The sequence below is a fragment of the Agelaius phoeniceus genome, chromosome 18, assembly GCF_051311805.1.
Source record: "Agelaius phoeniceus isolate bAgePho1 chromosome 18, bAgePho1.hap1, whole genome shotgun sequence".
NCBI lineage: Eukaryota > Metazoa > Chordata > Aves > Passeriformes > Icteridae > Agelaius > Agelaius phoeniceus.
This window is the reverse complement of record NC_135282.1, coordinates 10565831-10579404: the sequence shown is the minus strand read 5'-3', so window position 1 is coordinate 10579404 and position 13574 is coordinate 10565831. Positions and strand designations below refer to the sequence as shown.

At 50.0% G+C, this 13574-nt stretch overlaps 2 protein-coding genes across 6 annotated transcripts in view; both read left to right on the top strand.

Moving 5' to 3' along the window:
- MSI1 (musashi RNA binding protein 1) overlaps positions 1–8103 on the top strand; it is a 30252-nt gene extending 22149 nt beyond the window's left edge. The window contains exons 11-15 of one of the 4 annotated variants that reach the window (XM_054645623.2): positions 1185–1241; positions 4030–4098; positions 4220–4374; positions 4831–4896; positions 5827–8103. In XM_054645623.2, coding sequence (XP_054501598.2) covers positions 1185–1241; positions 4030–4098; positions 4220–4374; positions 4831–4872 — 323 coding nt within the window. In that variant the 3' untranslated portion in view covers positions 4873–4896; positions 5827–8103. Of the gene's footprint in view, positions 1–1184; positions 1242–4029; positions 4099–4201; positions 4375–4830; positions 4897–5826 lie in introns of all 4 variants that reach the window. The other 3 variants (XM_077187713.1, XM_077187715.1, XM_077187714.1) reach the window with 3 other exon arrangements.
- A 133-nt stretch (positions 8104–8236) lies between these two features.
- On the top strand, positions 8237–12271 carry PLA2G1B (phospholipase A2 group IB). 2 transcript variants are annotated; one of them, XM_077187716.1, is made up of 4 exons: positions 8237–8839; positions 10429–10591; positions 11341–11468; positions 12086–12271. In XM_077187716.1, exons 2-4 carry the CDS (start codon positions 10485–10487, stop codon positions 12205–12207), a joined length of 357 nt encoding a protein of 118 aa, XP_077043831.1. In that variant the 5' UTR covers positions 8237–8839; positions 10429–10484; the 3' UTR covers positions 12208–12271. The 2 variants fall into 2 exon arrangements, with proteins under 2 accessions (XP_077043831.1, XP_077043832.1); XM_077187717.1 differs by lacking the exon at positions 8237–8839 and having other exon boundaries at positions 10190–10591.
- The last annotated feature ends 1303 nt before the right edge of the window (positions 12272–13574 follow it).

The following is a 13574-nucleotide window of genomic DNA, read 5'->3' as shown; positions in this document are numbered from 1 at the left end:
CACCCTTTTCCCTGTTTGGTCTTTCTTTAAATTGGAGATGGATGTGGAAGGGGGATTGGAGAAGCCCTGGAATAGGTGGGAACAGCTTGTCCTTCATTAGGATTATCCTCACGCTGCAGTGGCAGGAAAAGCCCAAGGCTGCTCTGATGTCCTCTCTGCTGGCCTCCTCTGCAGGGCTGCTGCTGTGACACAGAAGGGCCCTGCAGCTCTGCCTGTCTCACTGCCTTTGTGTGTGTCTGTCTCTCTTTACCAGAGTTGCCACCACTCTGAAAGTAGCACAGAATGCTAAACCCCATGTGCCAGTGATCTCCTGGGCACGCAAAAGGCAGGTGCCTGCAGCACTGCAGTTGTGATCTGAACAGTGCCTGGACAACTCACAGCCTTCACAAAGCATCTGCTGGGCCAGGGGGCTGCAGATCCCCTGCAAACAGAGCGGTTTCTAACACTGCCATGTGCTGAGAACATGGATTCAGCGATCAATGGCTGGAACCTGCTGTGCTGCAGCTGCTCAGAGCTGCAGGGCCTCCCCTCCTACTCTCTGCCAGGCCAGGGAATGAGGCAGAGCACACTTAAGGGACACACTGTGCTATTGCTATTTTCTAGAGTTGTGGCAACTCTGAGCATCCCTTCCTCACTCCATCCCTCAGTGTGATGGTTGATATATGAAGTTTTGATATTAAGGGCTGGGAATGGGAAGTTTCCTCTTTGTCTGAGGTGAGCCCAGGCTAACTGGCTGAAAGTTGCTGTTGCCTCCTGGCTGTCTGGAAGCTCTCCATGAATCTAGCTGTAGTGGCTTCAAGTCCCTCATTGTAAACCTGTGCCAGGCTGAGTGTGGCACATACTGAGCACCCACTGGCCTTGCTGCTGAGAGGTCAGATTGGCTGAGAGGTCAGATTGGCTGGGTCACAGAGTGGTGCTCCAGGGCAGACCTGAGGCTACACAGTGAGGCTTGAACTCGCCATGCCCTGGCCACATTTATTCCAAGGATAAATGGATCCTTTCAGCCTTCAGGGCAGGAGTCCAGCACCTTTCAGCACCAGTTATAAATCAGTTTAAAGAAGACACTGGCCTGGTTGCAGTCTGGTTGCAGACTGCTCCCCCAGCAGACCCCGGCTGCTGTGTCTCTGGGGGTCTCCCTCGGGGCGTTTGATGAGTTCCTAAGCTGTCTTGCATTTCGTTTTTAGAGTTCCGTGTAGAGCGGACCCCTCTCCCGAGTGCCCCCGTCCTCCCTGAGCTCACAGGTCAGTCCCACTCATTTCCTAAACTCACAAGCTGCAAGGGGAGAAGGGGGCTTTGTGCTGTTTCAGTGGTGTTGCTGCTCCACAGCCTGGCGCAGTTAGACTGGAAATGTGCCTTATTTCCTCTTTCATCTGGATAAGCTCCATTCAAAGCTGGGGATGGAAAGATGGAGAGGCAATCAGAGCCATGTGTATTGCCTCTGAAGAGGCCCATGCAGGTCCTTTCCTGCTGCTTGCCTCATTTTTAGCTCCTTGCCCCAGGCTGTATGTAAACCAGATATGGAAGCTGCAGAGAGCAGGGTGACTTCAACAGGTCTATAAATGGCGTTAACCTGAGCTGTTGCAAGGATGAAATTTGGAGTGCTGGGAGGAGGGAGAGGATGTGGATGCCCTCCTGGTTACTCTAATCCCATTTCCCTGGGAAGGAGGGGCTGCAGGGAATGATTTCCCTTCTCTGAGTGGTACAGTTCCCCAGCCACTCCCACACAGGCTTCCCAGGTAGGAGTGAGTGTGCTGGGACCTTGCAAAATCCTGCAGTGCTTGTAGGGAGCTGTGGAACAAAATGGGAGCAGAGGATTGTTCTCCGTGTCCTTCCTCAAAGTGCAAATGCCCTCTGGATCCTCAGGCCCTGGGGTGTGTGCAGTGTGTTCTCCCTACGTGATGTTCCTTCTGTCTACTCTCCCTTCCACGGCCATATTTTCCCAGCTCTGTCCTGTCCATGGTTTCTGTCATAGAAAAGCAGCTTTTTGTAGCACCCTGCTCCCCATGTGCCATTTCATTTCCATAGTGTTCCTCCTTCCCAGTGCTTCCTTGCCCCCACCTGTTTCAGGGTTTGAATCTCTCTGCAAAGGGGTATGGAAAACCTTCCTAGGAAGCTCTTCTGGAATTAGCAGTACAAACAAGGCTTGAAAGGGAGTTTCTGTGGCACAAAACTATGTTAATCCTCAGGGACTCTCTGTTCGTGAGGATGCTGAGGTTGGCAGTCACCAATGAACAAATTTCCCTGAGGGAGGTAGGGGAAAACTAAATCCCATTTCCCTCATAACAAAACCCTTCCCTGACACCATGTATGCAGCTGCATAAGCACCTTTGAGCCTTCTGCTTGGCAAGCAAAGCACATATGTGTCCAGTTGTTTATTTACATGTGTGTTTTTCTGCAAAACCCATCACATTTGTAGAGGAACATTGGTGACTTGGTAGAATAGTTTCTCCCTTGATGTCCACCCCCAGCTGTCCTGTGCCTTTTCCTAGCAGAGGTGACTCACCCAGAGCCTGGCTGTCACTGGTGCTCGGGGTGCACCAGAGCTCTGCACAACAAGAAGTTATTAATGCTGCTGTCCTGGCTGGGTGCCACATTAGCTTACAGTCCTGAGTGTCTTGCTGAAGTACCAGCTGGGGATCGTGGCATCCTTCCCTCCCCGAGACGCTTCCCTCCTGTTAAGCAGGCGCTGCACAGCCCTGGCTGGGCTGTGGTTCCCATGCAGAGGCTGCAGTTGGCCCTGGGGAGGGCAGAGCCGTGCGCTCGAGGGCCCTTGTGCCTTGAGTGGCTGCAGCACACATGGGCTGCGCTTCACAGCTCTGGGAGGGGAGCCAAGGGGAGGGGATGGCACAGGCAGGGATGCACACACAGGTGCTTTGTCACCCAGCACAAACCTGGTGTCTCAGCAGATAACACTGCAAAGGCAAGAAGGATTTTTCTTGGAAAAAGAGCTGGAGCTTTTGAGATGACCTTGCCTCGTTTCTCAGTAAAACCACATTCACTCATGTGTTAGGGACTTGCAGGAGGGTGGCTGCCAGCAGCCTTTCTTTCCCAGAACAGCATCTTTGGGGGTGATGTGCAGCAGCAACATGCCTGCATTGGCCCAGGGCCTGTAATGAGCGGCTAACCCAGATAGAAGCCTCCTATGACGTTTGCTTGAAACAGGCTGGTGCCTGCTACTAAATATTCCCTCCTAAGCTAGTCTGGGTTTCAGCCTTTACGCGATTGATTTGTTCTGACCTCTTTTTATGGTGCTCTAAACAGAATCACAGTGAATTTCACATTCAAGCATGAAATGCTGACCCAGTCATTTTAAGGGCAAAGAGAAACATACTGGCTAGATGCCTCCTGCCCCGAGGGCTGAATGCCTGTGGCAGTAGAGTTGGGAATTAGAACTGTTACATATAAATTAAGACTTACTGTTTTAATTAAGCCATTTCTAGTTCCTGCTCCCTAGGTATACGTTTCCTGCTTTTCTACAATGAACAATGAGGTTTTGAGCAATCAGGAGCAAAACTCAGTGTGGGTAGAATGGTATGTCTTGAGCAAAGAAATAGGGAGAAAGAGGCTATTAAACTGTTATTCAAGAATATTAACAAGAGACAGAGGAGGGGCTGAGCCTCAGGATGTTAAGCCTCAGCTGCTGTCCCTGAGCTGTTGCCATTCTCCACATTTACTGCCAAAATCTGGATCTGTAGCTTCAGATTAACTGCATCTTGCAAGCTTAGTAGTGACAGGATACATCTGAAATTGCCCACTTCTCATTCAGCTCTTCCACACCGTGTCTTTGGCTGCTCTGGGATGTGGGCTTGACAGAGCATGGCTTGTGCAATCCCCTGGACATTGGCTGTGCAAAAGAGCACTGATAAATTCAGGGCTACGCACTTCCCCGTTGTCATCCTTTAATGTGTGGTGCACTAAGCCAATACATATGTGTGAGCCCAGTATTTTGCAGTAGGAAATGCAGGCTCCCTTTGAGGAGTTTCCCATGTAGCCACAGTGCTCCTGAGATGCCTGTTCCTTCTTTTGCAGCAATCCCCCTCACTGCGTATGGACCGATGGCGGCAGCAGCAGCTGCGGCGGCTGTGGTGCGAGGGACAGGTAACTCCACTTTCCTCCCCAGCATGGGTCCTGCAGGAGGTTTGCCAAGGGGCTGGGGAGGGGGGTGGGACGGGGTTGCATTTTTGGGATCTTCACTCCGTAGTTCTGCTGCCTGCTGTAGGTTCCACCCCCAGTCGCACCGGAGGCTTTCTGGGCACCACCAGTCCCGGGCCGATGGCAGAGCTTTACGGAGCCGCCAACCAGGACTCAGGGGTCAGCAGTTACATCAGCGCTGCCAGCCCAGCCCCGAGCACCGGCTTTGGACACAGCCTAGGGGTGAGTGCTCCCTCTGGGCCCTCTCTGGAGGGAGGGACATGGGGAGTGGGCTGTGTCTCCACGTGGTGAGGGAGGTGAGCAGCAGCGGGCAGCCCTCTCAGCCCACAGTCTGTTTTCTGGTTATGAAATACCACCCACTGCAGCATTGGCTGTGCCACTGCTGAGCCCCAGACCAAGATGGACAGTGCAGAGCCCACATGCTTGGTTTCTGTTGGCTCTCTCTGATCACCACTCAAGGTCCTGATCTCCAGTCCTTTTCCTGATCTAGTCCAGGCTTTCCAAGAGCCCATCTTGGCCCTGACACAGCATTCTGCAGGGCGATGTGATCTTTAGCCCTGGCACCTCCAAATGAAAACATTTACTCTGTCATCTGGGCCATGACTGAATTTGTTGTGTTAGCAATTCTTCTTCACTGTTCTTTTGTTTAAGAGTGGGGTTTTAACTCTTTCTTCACAGGGTCCCTTGATTGCAACAGCTTTTACCAATGGGTATCACTGAAGCTGGGGACCAAGGAGGCAGGAGGTAAGACAGCTTTGAACAGGAGCAGGTAATGAGAGAGAGGAGTGAGGTTCTGAGCTGGTCCCTGTGCTTGTGCTCTCAGCTGAAGCTGTGGATGTTGCTGTGAAGCTCCATGGCCTGGCCCAGCCTGTGGGAGGAGTCCTGTGGCCTGCCTGGGTTCCCTCCTGAACCAGGAGGCTTGGCAGGTTAGGTTCCTACTGAACACTCCCCAGGCTGGGAGTGGAGAGTCTCTTAGTGTCTGGCACAAAGAGGAAGAAAATGAAGTACTGACAAAAAAAGAAAACATCTACAGGGTTGGCCAGAGTCACAACCCAGTGGTGATCTGAGAGACAAGCTTGGCTCTTCTGCGGGGCTGGGGAAGCCTCCACCATGCAGCTGGTTGTTCTCACTGCTGCTGAGACCAGTCGCTGGGAAGTGAAGTTTTCATCTCCTGCCTGGGAGAACGGCAGAAGGACAATCTGATCACTTCTGGTATTGGTCCTTGGATGGGCTGAGAGGGAACTGGTGAATAGTTTTTGTTTGCTTTGCAAATATGACTGAAGTTAGCTGGCTTAAAATTTAAAATTAAAAAAAGTGAACAACCAGCTTTTCAAAAAGGAGGGCAAAAACTGGAGGGAGCAGTGTCCACAGACAGGAGCCCATGGCAGCCTGGCAGGGCTGGACTGAGTGCTGGGGAAATGGCTGGACTCTGCTATGTCCCAGCCCTCACAGGGACCAGGCCATGTGGGGTGTGGGACCTTGTTCCCTAGGCCTGCACATTGCCATTGAAGACAGAAACATCTCTGCTGTGCCTGCCATGTGCAGAGCAAGACTGTGTCGGGGCAAAGTTTGGGTATTGAGTGTTTCTGTCAGAACACACCAGAAAAAAACCCCAGGAGGAAAGCTGTGGCTGTTCTAGACCCTGTCCCTTCCCTCCCCTGCTGTTTCCCGCAGATTCCCCAGTGACCTGACCGAGGACAGCGCGTGGCTGGAGGATCTGGTGAGCCTCGGGGGATGAGCCAAGGTTTCCTTTCTCTTGAATCAAACTGCACACTGCCGGCTGGCTGCCAGGCTCCTGCCGCCCTGCCCGATCTCTCCCTTTGACCAGACCACACTGGACTGAACCCGAGGAGATCATCTCGCTTTCCTACTAACCACCGACGGTTTACGCTTCCCCCTCCCTGCCCCCAGCCCACTGATTCTTCTTTTATTTATTTTATTAGCTGTTAGTTTTATTTTTTTATTTTATTTTTTTATCTTTTTTGGGGGCTGCCCCTTCTTTTTGTTGTTTGCTCTTTCCCGAGCTAGTAGACATATTTTATGAATTGGCTTTGTGATTGTGTTAGGTAGTTTTCATTGAGGAGTATTTTTATTTGGCTTTGAAACTGTTTTGAATATTTTCAACTCTGTTGTTGTTGTCGTCAGTGTTTTTAAAGCACGGTATGTAACAAGAATGCAGTTCTGAAGGGAAGAAAGAGACAGAGAGAGAGAGCAAAGGCTGAGAGGAACTGCTGTATTTCTATTTTTTTTAAAGAAACTGTTTTTAATTGTTTCTGTTTTGTAAATGTGAGGCTTTGAAAAGTGTGAAACTCCAAGGATCCGAAAACGTTGGACATTGCTATGGAACAAAACAAATGTATATTTTGCTAAGTGAAAAACACTATCCTTACAGCTGAAAGATTTTTTTTTTTCCTAGGTTTAGTTTTACGTGGGGTTTTCTTTTTCCTCCTGTATAATATGTAAATATCGTGAGCTGAACCTGGCTGCTGCCTGCAGCCTGGCTCCAAGGAGCAGCTCCAGGTCCTGGACTTGGTGCCGCAGCGTGAGCAATACTCTCCAGCAGAATCCTGACAGGACTTTGTTCTTTTTTTGTACACCTTTTACTGTAAGATTTTAAGACCTCTGATGAGATGAGATGAAAGGGGGGCGGGGGGGCGGGCGGGGTGAAACGTACCAGCCATCGGCTGTTTTGCTGAGCGGGTTAAAGCTGCTTCCAATTGCTTGATGTACAGACTCCATCCCTGGGCTCCATAGCACCGGCTCTGGGCTGGCTTAGGGAAAGGCTTTGCCGCCGTTGCTTGTCTTGGTTACTTTGAAAGGAATTCACTCTCCAAACTTTATCGCTTGCGTCAAGATTTCCTGGGAAAGGGGATCCTCCTCTGGAGGCGAGGGTATCAGAAGGGGTGTTGGCCAGGGGGAGATTTGGGTAGTTGTTCTCTGAAGGGCAGGGCTCTGGGATGGGGATTCATTAACAGGGGAGAAAAGCATTAGGGTGGTGATTTGGGGGCGGGTTAAGGGCTTCTCAGGGATTATATGAATTATAGAATTGCAGCTTCCCGTTTGCTTTACTCTGTGTTCTGAAGACTGTGGGAATTTGTCCGTTGTCCTGTGCGGGGCGATCTGGTCCCTTCTCCAGAACCTGCTGGGGCTTCCCCTGGTATGGTCCAGGCCTCTGCCAACCAGCACTCTGCCAGGGGAGACCTCCAGCAGGAATACATGGGGCAGGTTTGGGTCTGGATTTCAGTGAACCAAAGACCTTGTTAAGGGGGGTGATTAAGCCTTTTATTAAGATGCAGCCAAACTCTTTTCCCAGGGAAATAAAAGCTTCATCTTAAGTTTTAAAAATCATTCCCTCTCTTCCCCCAAACTGAGCCCCTGTAAAGGAGATGGGCATTTAGAAAAGGACTGGGAGGGCCACAGTGCCCACAGGGCCCTTTTTCTCTTCTATCTCTCCCCTGTCTGCTGGAACTTGTCCTGACCTGGGCGATGCGTTTGGAGAGTTCTGTTTAGGTAAGAAGGTACTTAACAGATCAGTACTGAAAACACAAAGCAATAATTTTTGTTACTGAGACAAGAGTCTGTATGTCTGTTTTTTTAAATATTTCCTAATTAAAGAAGAGCTGCATTTTATTGGGTTTATTTTTATTCTATATACTTCAAATTTGGGTCTGCGGACAGCGCTTTCCTCCCTCTTGGTGTATGCGCTGAGCTGCTTCCGTGCCCCCTCCAGACATCCCGGGCCAGCTGTGCTGCTGCTGGGCTGTGAGTCACTCTCTGGCCACTGCCTGGAGGCTGGGGCTCTGGTTTCAGGGTGGGCATTTTTTTTAAAAGAAATAAAGCTGTGTTTTTAAGCCAGTAAGTTATTACACTCCAGTGTTTGTTCTCTCCACACCTGTAACCCTTTTTCCAGATTTCAGTTTTAAATTCCTAATAAATTATTTGAAAACTGTCCTTCTCTGTCATTATTTGGGGGTGCAAGGTTTTCCAGTGGGGGAGATTTCAGGACCTGGCAGGAGTTGCATCCTGCCTTGAGGATAGAAGCCCCAGGCAGGTCTCTGACTTGCTGTTCTGCTCCCACACTTTGGCAGTGGCCAGTTTATAATGTGAGGCAGATCTGGTTTTAGTGGAGATTGTGTCTCTTTACATTACAGAGGTTTGTGTAAGTATTTGTAGGTTCAGAAAATGAGATAATGTGGTGCTTACAGGGTTAGCACATACCCTGGATTCAATTGACTGTGGTGGACCAAGGAAGCTAGATGCAAGGAAGTAAAATGTGGAGATGGGAAGTAAAGTCCTTAACAAAACAAAAGAGAGAAGGGCTTATAAAAAAAAGGCTTAAAAATAATTTAAGCCTTAAGCCTGTAAATTTGAACCAGTTATAGGTTGAAATGTGCTCACAAGTGTACCAAGGGACCAGTGGCTTTGTATACAGCACAGGTTGGGGGAAACCAAAAATAGCATTGGTGGAAAAACCTTTACCCTGCTGGGATTTTTCTCATGAGGCTCTTGTAATACTCACGTGCTTGCTTTCCCACACTTGGTGATCCTTTTGTTGAACTAAAAATGTAAGAAATTGTTGACTTATGATTTTAAAAAGGCCGGTTGACTGGAAATTTTCTAGGAAACATCAATAATACATCATATACCGAGAACAGAGAAAAAGGAACCGGACTCCTAAGTTTCATAGGTAAGAAAACAAATTTTTTTTTTAATTTTAAAAGCAGAGAAGAAAGAGATCTCTTAAGTGGATATTGAAGGGAAAGTTGACAGATTGATATGTGGGCAAAAGACAAAATTATTTTTTCTGAACTAACTGTGGTACAGATTGTCCTTTACATCAGCCTTTAATGTTTGTTCAATATTGGGTTAGAACACTGAGAATCTTAAATCAACCCAGCATCTGTTCAGCTGTGGTAACCCATGAGTGGGGAGCCCCAGAATGGGAGCGCTTGTAGAGATCAAAGAAGTTGGAATGGATCTGTTTGTTCAGCACCATGTCTAACTTTCCCTAGGTGTCCTATGGATATGTCAACATCCAGTGGGTACTGTGGGTGTCCTGGTGTAGTTTCAGACCCTATGAGGAGGAAGGTGTCTTCATCAACCCTTTGGAATCTACTGGTGGGATGTGAGCCCAAAGTTTCCTGCATGAGCACCCTGGTGTATTTGGCTGTTGTAGAAAGGTGGCCTTTGTGTTTCTCTGGTGCTTTGTTTATCAATGCAGACTTGACAGCCATGTCTAGGAACCGTATCTTGAGTGTGTAAAAATGCCAGACCTGTAGCCCTGAAAATTCCAGAGCTTCTGGGATCTAAATATGAGCACACTGTTTTACTTACCCCTGACTGATTCCAGGAAGACTTTTCTTACCCATTTTTTTTTAACTTCTTTCAAGGTTCCCAACTCTCCTCATCCTGTTGCATAGAAAACCAAAGGTTCTTAACTGGGTTCTGCATTGGTGTTGGAGAAAGAGAAACTGCTCTAAGTCACTGAAGTCTGCTGTGTATGTTGAAACTTCTAAGCCTGGTTCATTTCCAATGTACATTGCTTAAGGCCACATAAAACCAGATACTACTCCTTGTTTAAACCACCTAAAGGTTTTCCAGGTCACTTGGCTCCTATTTCTTGTCTAGTAGTACCTCCTCTGTGGTTTTAAAGTAAAGAATAGCTTGATTTTTTTTTTTTTTTCAGGTGAGCTCATGCCAAATGGTCATTTGATATGAGTGGACAACCTGTATCTTATTCTCTGAGTTATGCCAGGAGAACCCATGGAGAGATACAGGATTAATGATATGTGGGATACCATTAAAAGAGGATGCAAGTATTAGTGGCAGGTGGTTATTAGTGTGCCAGAAATTCCCGATGTAACTACCATACTGATATTATTTTTTAGTAGAGAGCCCTTAAAAATATTCAGATCTTTCAGGCTGACTTCTAATAGTAATACTACAAGAATTTAATAGCAAAATCCTAGAGAGCAAATATTTGCCTTTCCAGCTTTTATGGATTTAACTCAATTGGCCTTCAACTGGTCACGCCACAACCTGGAAGAAGTCTGCATTTAGTAACATAAATACTGGCTGGTTTATCTCATACCACGTCAAGGTGAGCTTGCTGTATAAAGACTCATTTCCCTTGGCACCAGTGTTTGTGTCAAGAGCTGCAAGGATGAAGTTCCTGGCCCTGCTTTTCCTGCTGTCGGGTGTGTAGGTGCCCTCGTCCTGGCCCAGGTAACCCCAAACCTGACTCTAACCACCCTCTGTCTGTCTGTCTGTCCGCAGTGGGTGCAGCCAGTGCCGAGGAGGCCTCGCCCCGGGCCGTGTGGCTGTTCCGTGAAATGATCAAGTGCACCCTGCCCCAAAGCCACCCACTGCTGGAATTCAACCACTACGGCTGCTACTGCGGCTTGGGGGGCAGCGGCACTCCCGTGGACGAGCTCGACAGGTACAACTCTGCCTTTACACACCTCTTTCCTTGCTTGTACTTTCCTGCTTCAGCTTCATCTCAGCTGGCCCTGCCTATGAACGTTTACAAAACTCTCTGGCTACTGTGAAGGAAGCTTTCTTTCACAGGTGGATTCAGGGGAAAAGGATGTGGTCTATCACACCTTGATGCCTTATTACTAAGATAAAATATAATTACAGTAGCTCTTCTCTTCTATGGCAGCACAGTGTGCTCATTCCAGCATTTTTTTTTTGCAGCAGCAGTGCTGGGCCAGCAGCCTGGATGCAGCTCTGCACACTCTGCCTGGTGCTTGACCATCAACATTTACAGGCTGGGCTGTAAAATGCTAGGAAACTGCAAGGGCAATTTAGAGACACACAAATCTGGCAGCCAAGTCTTGGATTGTGTTGGCTGAGAGCTTGTCAGTGACCAGGCACTGAGAGGGAAGTGTAGGGTAAACACTGGCTTTGACTTTCCCTGTGCCCAATAGACAAATGTGAAGGTGCTCCCATAAGTATTTACCAGGTACCTCTTGGACCATGAGCTGGCACAAGTGTATCCCTTTGAGGTCCTTTGTGTCTGCCCTCTTATTGCTGGGTATCTTTTTTTTATTGTCAAGAGCCTTGTCAAAGCAAATCTAATGTATTTGTGTGTCTTACAGGTCAGTTGAGCCTGTGATTTTCTAGTATTTTCTAGTATTTTCTAACCTTTTTCTAGTATTTTCTAACCTTTTTCTCCTTGCTTCCCAGGTGCTGCCAAACCCATGATCGCTGCTACTCAGAGGCAAAGAAAATGAAATCCTGCAAATTCCTCCTGGACAACCCCTACACTAAGCTGTACCGCTTCAGCTGCTCTGATGGGCAGATCACATGCAGCAGTATGTCCATTTCCACTTCACCCCAGATATCCTCCAGCCTCTCAGGAAAGGGCAGGGCTGTGGTACACTCACACCTCTGCGGCAGGAAGGCACAAATGCAAGCTCTTGCCAGGGGACCTGGTCATTAGAAAGAGGGCACCTCAAAGAGGCACTGGAATGAGTATTCTCTATATAGCCCACAATTTAAAGTTTGTGAAGATATATTGTACAACAGAATATAGAGAAGCCTCTCTAGTCTCCAGGGGATTGAGTACTTTTCTGGGAGGCCTTCTAATGGCAGTATGCAAGAGACCAGCATGTTAACTTGGCGTTGTTATATAGTTTCTGCCAGACACCTCTGATGAATAGTGGAGACTTACAGGGCTCTGGAACGGAGGTAAAGAGCGGAGAGGTTGGCAGATAAGGCTGCAGGCAAGGGAAGAAGGGGCAAGGAGAGAGATGGATTGGCTGGAACACACAGCTTTAGGGGCACTGGGTTAGTGGGCAGAAGCCTGTTCTCCCCTAGAACGATGGCAGCAGTGAAACGGGCACATCGTGACAGCAGAAATGCCAGCCCGAGCCTCTGCAGCGCCTGGCGAAGGAGCCGCGGGCTCTGACCGCTCCTCTCTCTCCTCCAGGCAAGAACAAGGAGTGCGCCGCGTTCATCTGCAACTGCGACCGCACCGCTGCCATGTGCTTCGCCAAGGCGCCCTACAACCCCGAGCACAAGCATCTGGACACCGACAAATATTGTAAATAGTCACCATCCTGTGGCTGTGGGCAGTCGCAGGCCAAAATAAACAAATAAATAACCTAAACCGATACTCGAGGCCGCTGCTCACCGCCGCGCTGAGGGGACGGGGCGGTGGGGGGGCGTGGGGGAGAGAGGGAAGCCCCGCCCCCGCTGCCCACGGCCCCGTGTGGCGCGTGAGGGGCGCGAGGCGCCCCCGCGTTCTCTGATTGGCCCTTGGAGGCGGCGGGGGCGGGGCGCACCTGCTCAGGGCCTCGCGTGCCCCGCCCCGCCCCTCAGGTGCCCGCGGGCGGGGCTGCTGAAGGTGCGGCTGCGGCTTCCCGCCCTCACCCTCCAGGGGCTCTTCGGGGCGACCGTCCCTGCCTACCCTCACCCTCCCGGGGCCCCTCGGGGCGACCGTCCCTGCCTGCCCTCACCCTCCAGGGGCTCTTCGGAGCGACCGTCCCTGCCTGCCCTCACCCTCCCGAGGCCCTTCGGAGCGACCGTCCCTGCCAGTCCTCACCCTCCCGAGGCCCTTCGGAGCGACCGTCCCTGCCCGCCCTCACCCTCACGGGGCTCCTCAGGGCGCCCTTCTCCCGCGCCCTCACCCTCACGGCGCCCTCACTCTCCCGGGATTCCGGAGGGCGCCCTTCAAGCCTTCCCTCAGCCGCCCTCGCCTCGGGCTGCCCACGCGTTAGCCGCAGCACGGCTGTCCCTCTTCCCCGGGGCATCGCTGCGTGAGGGTCTTGAGCCTTTTGGTGCTCCTTTCTCCTGGTGCTCCTCTCTCTCTGCTTACCCTGGGGAGCCCTTCCCCTATTCGCAGTCAGGAGCTGCAGAGAAGGAGGTAATGTCAGCCTGGAAGGCAGGGAGCCCCTCTGAGGGACGGTATCTGCCCTGCTTTCCCAGCCCTGCCAAGGTCCTGTGCCAAAGTTGCCCCCCACCCTTGCTTCCTGTTTTGCTGGCAGATATTTTTGGAGGTGTGGGTGAACTCCTGGGGCAGGGTCTACACACACCTGCTTGCTGGCAGGGCATGAGGAGGGCGCCGGTTCATCATCAGAATGAACTGTACCCAAACATGGAGCAGACCCCAAGGACCTGAGAGTTCTCTGGGAAATGAGAAACAAATGGAGAAAGAAGCTGGCTTGGTATGTTATTGGAAGGTACTTGCAATGCCTTCCTTCTGAAAGTAAATGTATCTTTGAGGGCATTAGAATGATATTGAGAAAGGATAGTGAATTGCATTTAGTTCTTCTTTTCCTTGAAAAGGGGAAGGGATTGTGTCACAGCCAGACATTCAATTTTAAGATAGATTGAGTCCTGTTATTTTACCAGTATTTGTTGCTTATTTTTCTCACGTATTTGTGTTATGTGAATTTTCTGGAAACACTGAGTGCTTG

Excerpts from the sequence above, each read along its gene's own strand:
- PLA2G1B (XM_077187716.1), top strand. The coding sequence starts at position 10,485 with ATGATCAAGTGCACCCTGCCCCAAAGCCACCCACTGCTGGAATTCAAC. Across the intron at positions 10,592-11,340 it reads CCCGTGGACGAGCTCGACAG|GTGCTGCCAAACCCATGATC; the intron begins GTACAACTCTGC and ends CTTGCTTCCCAG. Across the intron at positions 11,469-12,085 it reads TGGGCAGATCACATGCAGCA|GCAAGAACAAGGAGTGCGCC; the intron begins GTATGTCCATTT and ends TCTCTCCTCCAG.